At 41.2% G+C, this 6,144-nt stretch overlaps 1 protein-coding gene across 1 annotated transcript; it reads right to left on the bottom strand.

Moving 5' to 3' along the window:
• Positions 1 to 2,572: 2,572 nt before the first annotated feature.
• Positions 2,573 to 3,707, bottom strand: LOC120078002. Its single transcript, XM_039032168.1, has 3 exons — positions 3,616 to 3,707; positions 2,879 to 3,064; positions 2,573 to 2,792 (listed from the first exon to the last, which is right to left on the bottom strand). The coding sequence occupies exons 1-3, from the start codon at positions 3,705 to 3,707 to the stop codon at positions 2,573 to 2,575; spliced, it is 498 nt and encodes a 165-aa protein (XP_038888096.1).
• Between the last annotated feature and the right edge of the window lie 2,437 nt (positions 3,708 to 6,144).

The following is a 6,144-nucleotide window of genomic DNA, read 5'->3' as shown; positions in this document are numbered from 1 at the left end:
ATTATATATGATATGATTAAACTGGTTCAATTATATATGATATAGTTGACATGATGTATGTGATACATTAATTGGAGGAAAAGGATATAAATATGATTTATACCTAGTAAAGGATAAAGGACTATGGTTTAAATGTTTCATATGATGTGATATTAAAACTATAGGTTATAAATATAATATGATAAATTAGTTATTGTATTTATTTATAATTAAAAACAATTATGAGATAATTGTTGGTGGTTTTCTCCATAATCGTGCGTGAAAGTGGGAGGTTGCATTCAGTTTTCATAACTGAAAGGATAAAATGAAAAAGGTTTTTATTTTGCAAGAGTATCGGATAATCGCTTCATAAGTGTACACTGTTTATCATTTAGCTCACGAGAGCCTACACGATAGCCTCAAGTGTTTCCCATCCTGTACACGTGCAGTTTTCTAAACGATCGTATAGCTTTTACTACGCGATTGCGCGTCTGAGTGAGATTCATTAAACGATCAACCTGTTTTACTAAATGATCGTCTACCTTTTACTAAATGATTAAGCACAAGTCTATACGATAGACACAATTTTCTTCCATTTGCTTGGTCGTTGAATACGATCGTTCTTTCCTTTTTTCCTCTACCAAATCTAACAGAGGCTACACCTCCTGGATTCTCACACCGAGAATACCAAGGTCACTGAGTGGTGGTGTCCAAGTTGCTACTTGTTCCTGTAAAATATCGTTTAGTGTTAAGCGACAGTAAGAGATTTGGGTAGACGATTTAGCGATCATAATGACAAAGAGAGGTGTTGTTCTTGACGAGAGCGAGAGAAAGATAGAAGAAGACTTCTTAAAAGGTATGTCTCTCGTTCCTTTGTGTTTAATTTATTGAAAACATGCTATAATTTGTTATGAAATACATAACTTGTATGTATGTTTGTGAATGCTTGTATTTCTATCACAATGAATTTGGAATGATCTTCCTTCTGCTCATAAGTACTCTTTGATAAGAGTTCCCTCAACCTGAACTTTAGAGACACTGCCTAAAAAACTTGCTACTCCTAAACACATTCACCACGTCGAGAAGGAAACATGCATAGGGTGCGTCGAAGCTTTGGCTTCTCAAGTTAGAAAAGGTTGTTTCCCTGACACTCTTTTAGTAGAGAAAATCCTGCAACTTGGGGAAGCTTCAAAACCCCTAGCGAGCCAAAATGGACACAAGCCCACTTCTGCGTGTACGAACGACTCTAGGGCCTTGGTTGACACAACGACAACTCTGTCTCATCCTCTTGCGGCTCAGGAACTCCCCAAACATGTGAATAAATCAACTTCCGCAGTTGTTTCTAGGGTGTCCAAATTTTGTGCTGCCAATATAGTTTCTGACGTTCGACGCCATGCTATCTTGGCTATGTAGGAAACTATACAGAAGAAAATCATACGTACCCCCTTCGAGAAAGTCCTTTGTCTGAAAAGGAAACTCACCAGATATTTGCGGCAATTTCTGACATTTGGGAGCCAATCTTCCTCCACTTAGAAAGCTCGTAGATGATTATTATCGAAACATGGAAAGGTACGATCAGTTCCAATCATCATTTTCTTCTCAATTGACCCAGGAAAATAAGAACCAACATCTGGAGGAGGCCAAGTTTCATTTGGAGAAGATATTGTATGACAAAAATAGTGCCCTTGCTAAAAGAAAAAGCACTATTGGAGCGTGATTCTCGAGATTTGCAAGAAGAGGAAGAGTTGTTAGCGAAGCTAGCAGCCATCAAAGCTGAACGAGTCGAAATATCGAAGCAACTCTTTTAGAATGAGAATCTGCTGAATCAACACAAGTTTGATGCCTCCAACACGAGAGGGGCCATAAACAACATAGAGATTACTCATTTTTGACAAGGACGTCAAAGCCTTGAAGATGTTGCATCAAATGTTAGAAACTATGCAACAGAAGCTAAAAGACTACAATTGGGTACCATGATCCAACCTTGTACACCCTGCTTAGCTACCCATGTGTTGGTTGTTGAGGGGCTCCAAGAATTTTGTAATCTCTAGGCCTCTTTGATTACTTTATTTATTTATCGTATTGTGATGGTGAAACTTTCTTATATGGAAGACATTTCTCTTTTTTTATCATGTGACAACTTTCAATGCATGGAGTTTCTTTTAAGTTCCCATGCGTTTGAACACATTTTTTTTTCACATGACTAAACTTAAACTGCTTTAAGCTGCTACGAACCCTTTATAACGACAGGGATCAAGTCATAATGTAGTTCAATTATTTTTTTTCTTCTTTTTTTTTTTTTTTTTACTTTTGTTAAGCGTAAAAATTCTTGAGAAACTTGTCATTGATTGGGTTGATTCTTAGTCCCTCTTCATCAACAATCTTGTATGCTCCATTTGTATAGACTTCTTTGACGACGTAGGGACCATCCCATTTAGGCGTGAACTTATTTCACGTATGTCTTATCGTGATAATAGGTCTTTTTACAGGGAGCACTAGATCCCCAACCTGAAAAAGATCGAGGCTTTACGTGCTTATCAAAAGCTTCAGACATTTGCGCTTGGTAACACTTCAATGCTTGTTGAGCTTTCAGTCATTTCTCATCTAGTGCTTCCAATTCTTGGAGACGCAACTTAGCATTGTCTTCTATAGTCAACTCTTCTTGTATCGTCATTCTTGGCGGTGGAATTTCTCTTTCCAAGGAAAGGACATCCTCTACCCCATAAACGAGAGAGTATGAAGTGACTCCTATAGGGGTATGATGAGTGGTGCGATAAGCCCACAACGCTTCACCAATCTTTTCTTGCCAATCTCTTTTTGACTTGGAGAAAATTTTCGTCAGCAAGTTGCACAACATCTTGTTAAATGCCTCTGCCAACCCATTAGCGCGACAATATACATGGACGACTTGTATTGCTTGAATTTGAATTTCTCACATAATCTGTCCATCAAGCTATTGGAGAACTGTCTCCCATTATCTGTCACGGTTTGGTAGGGGATATCGTACCGATAGATGATATGAGTGCGGATGAAGTCCACCACACTCTCTTTCTTAGCCTCCCCTAAATCGATAGCCTCGGCCCATCTTGAAAAGTAATAAATGGTTGCGAAGATATAAGAATGCCCTGCTGATGACTTAGGTGTTATAGGGCCAACCAGATCAAGCCCTCATGCTTCAAAAGGCCACGAAGCTATAGTCGGGTGTAGAGACTTGGGCGGCTGATAAATGAAATTCGCATAATATTGACAAGCTTCAAACTTCTTTGTGTATTCTATCAAATCCTGGATAATCCCTGGCCAATAGTAACCAATTATTTTCAACTAGAAATGTAGCTTTGGTCCAGAGTGATGCACGCCGCATACGCCTGAATGCGCTTCTTCCAAGGCCTTCGTCGAATCCTCTTTTCCAAGGCATCGCAGTAAGAATCCTTCAAGGGATCAACAGTACAAAACCCCTTTATAGTAAATGAAATGTGCAGCCCTCCTTCGAATCTCAGTTTTATGGCAAGGGTTGTCCAGAAGCCTTCCATGCTCAAGGTAATCTACAATAGGTTACCGCCAGTCTTCCTCGTCGGTTAAATAGACTGATATCGCATTCATTTCTTCACATGCGGTCTCAACCAGAGCACAACCCACCTTCGACAAAGTGATATACTAAGAGATACATCATCCAGAACCATCAAGGCCACAGCCAAGTTTGCCAAAACGTCCGCCTGCTTATTTTCCATCCTCGAGACATGCTCCAATGTCACGCTTTCAAATTTTCTCATCAATTGTCGAGCATAAATGAAGTAAGGCTTCAAGTCATCATGCTTCACATCGTACTAGCGTAAGAGCTTATTGATTTTCAATTTCGAGTCACCAAAAATCTCTATGTAAAATACCCCAATCTCTAAAGCCATTTGGAGGTCGATTATCAAGGCTTGGTAGTCAGCGATATTGTTTTATGGAATCGAAGATTTCTATGATTTCTATGAAGAGAACTTCATCATCAGAAAAGTCTTCACTTAACTTCCAATTTGATGGAATCGGGTAATCTGCCAAGAAGTTAGCCAATGCTTACCCTTTAATCGCCTTTTGCGGCAAATAAAATGATGTCGTATTGCTGAAGCATGATTGCCCACTTGGGTAAATGCCCCGAGATAATTGGCCTAGATAGAACGTACTTGATGGGGTCGACTTTCACAATTAAACAGACTGTGAAGGCTTGCATGTAGTGTCTCAACTTATGTATAGCAAAAAAGAGTGTAAGGCACGTTTTCTCAATAGAAGAATAGTTGATCTCGGCCCCGTTTAAGGTCCTGCTTAGGTAATAGAGAGCACGCTCTTTTTCCTTTTCTCCTTATTGTGCCAACAATGCCCCCAACGAACTTTCTTGCACTGCGATGTACAATATCAATGGCTTGCCCGCTACTGGGGCTCCTAAGAAAGGAAGGCTGAGCAAGTACCTCTTTATGCTATCAAAGGAAATTTGACAAGCCTCATCCCATTCGAATTTTTCTCCTTTTCTCATCAGTCTATGAAAGGGTTGACATCGCCTTGCAAGGTTGGAAATAAACCTCTGGATGTAAGCCAGACATCCTTGCAGACTTCTTAACTCATATAGATTCCTTGGCCTTGGCATCTTCCGAATGGCATCGATCTTGGATTGATCTATCTCTATCCCTCAATATTTTACAACGAAGCCCAAAAACTTCCCTGAGGTCACGTCAAACGTGCATTTGAGAGGGTTCATCTTTAATTGGTATTTCCTCAGGCGATCAAACAAAGTTCTCAGGTCTTTTAAATGGTCTTATCGTTGTTTCGTCTTGACTAAAAGGTCATCCACATAACATATCGTCAAACACCTTCTGCATGGCACATTGATAAGTGGCGTCGGTGTTCTTCAATCCGAAGGGCATCACGTTGTAGCAATATATCCTTTTGGGGTCCGAAATGTCGTCATTTCCTCATCCGCAAGAGCCATTCGTATCTTGTTATACCCAGAAGATCTATCCATAAAGTACAGAGCCTCATGTCCTGTTGTCGCATCAACCATGATCTCTGTGATGAGCAATGGAAAATCGTTTTTTGGGCACGCGCTGTTTAGGTCACGAAAGTCCACACAGACACGAATCTGTCCGTTCTTTTTTCTAACAAGGACAATGTTGGCTATCCATGTCGAGTATTTGACGTCGCAGAAGAATCCTGCTTCAATCAGCTTGTTGACTTCAGCCTCAATCTTGGGGGATAAGTTCCAGTCGAAAGCATCATTGAGCTTGCTTAATGAGTCGACACCTTTGTTTGATCGCAAGATGGTGGACTGCTATCTTAGGATCCAGTCCCAACATCTCTTTGTATGACCAAGCAAAAATGTCTTTATATTCGGTGAAGAGACTCACATATTCGCCCCCTTCCTCTTTCGAGAGAGATGTACTGATGAAAGTCAGACGCGGCTCCTCTGTTGTGCCCAGATTCACCTCTTTGAGCTCATCCACTGTGGATTGACCACCATCCTCCAGACCTTGTGGAGCATCCTCTACCTCCTCCTCAGTCATACCTTTTTCTGATTCTTCGATGGTGGTGTTGTGGTGGCATGAAGTTTCGCCCTCCTCCTGCTCTAAATTTTCATCCTGAGGATTGGTTAAGAGAACAGGATGCCTCTTTACTTTGAGCGAGCCCTCGCTTGTGTTTAAACTAACGAAGGTCTTTCTCTTCGTTCATGAGGGGACGATACTATTGATTTCTCCATCACTTCTTGCCTCACCTGATGGTTTCTTATCCAATGCCCTTTCAACGTCTTTAAGGTCGAGGCATCGCTAAATTGATGCTCAGGGTATCGACCCCCCCTTTCTTATAGTCGTATTGGGGGCGTCACTGCAGACTTTTCCTTTCCCCTTTGTCTCACTAGAGACATGTTCATCGAGGCAATCTTCAAAGCCCTCTCGTGCTTCAGCGCGATCAAAAATGGGGGTGCGCCGGGTTTTCTTTCGCTTTCCTTTGGCAATTGAAGCCTGAGTCTCTCGAAGGTCGCTGCCACCACTGATGGCTGAGCTAAATGATTTCCTCCTTCTTTCAATTCAAGTAAGTCAACCTCTCCAAAGAGACTTGAGCCGTTGAGTAGCCCTCTGGGAAATCGTAATGCCGGACTTCCTCCCTTTCTGCCCCTTCCATCAATGCCTCAAT

Source organism: Benincasa hispida, chromosome 5, assembly GCF_009727055.1.
Source record: "Benincasa hispida cultivar B227 chromosome 5, ASM972705v1, whole genome shotgun sequence".
Classification (NCBI taxonomy): Eukaryota; Viridiplantae; Streptophyta; class Magnoliopsida; order Cucurbitales; family Cucurbitaceae; genus Benincasa; species Benincasa hispida.
This window is presented reverse-complemented; position numbering and strand designations above follow the sequence as displayed.

Excerpts from the sequence above, each read along its gene's own strand:
- LOC120078002 (XM_039032168.1), bottom strand. The coding sequence starts at position 3,707 with ATGGAAAATAAGCAGGCGGACGTTTTGGCAAACTTGGCTGTGGCCTTG. Across the intron at positions 3,065-3,615 it reads AGTATATCACTTTGTCGAAG|ATGGGCCGAGGCTATCGATT; the intron begins GTGGGTTGTGCT and ends TTACTTTTCAAG. Across the intron at positions 2,793-2,878 it reads AAGCAATACAAGTCGTCCAT|AGATTGGCAAGAAAAGATTG; the intron begins GTATATTGTCGC and ends CAAGTCAAAAAG.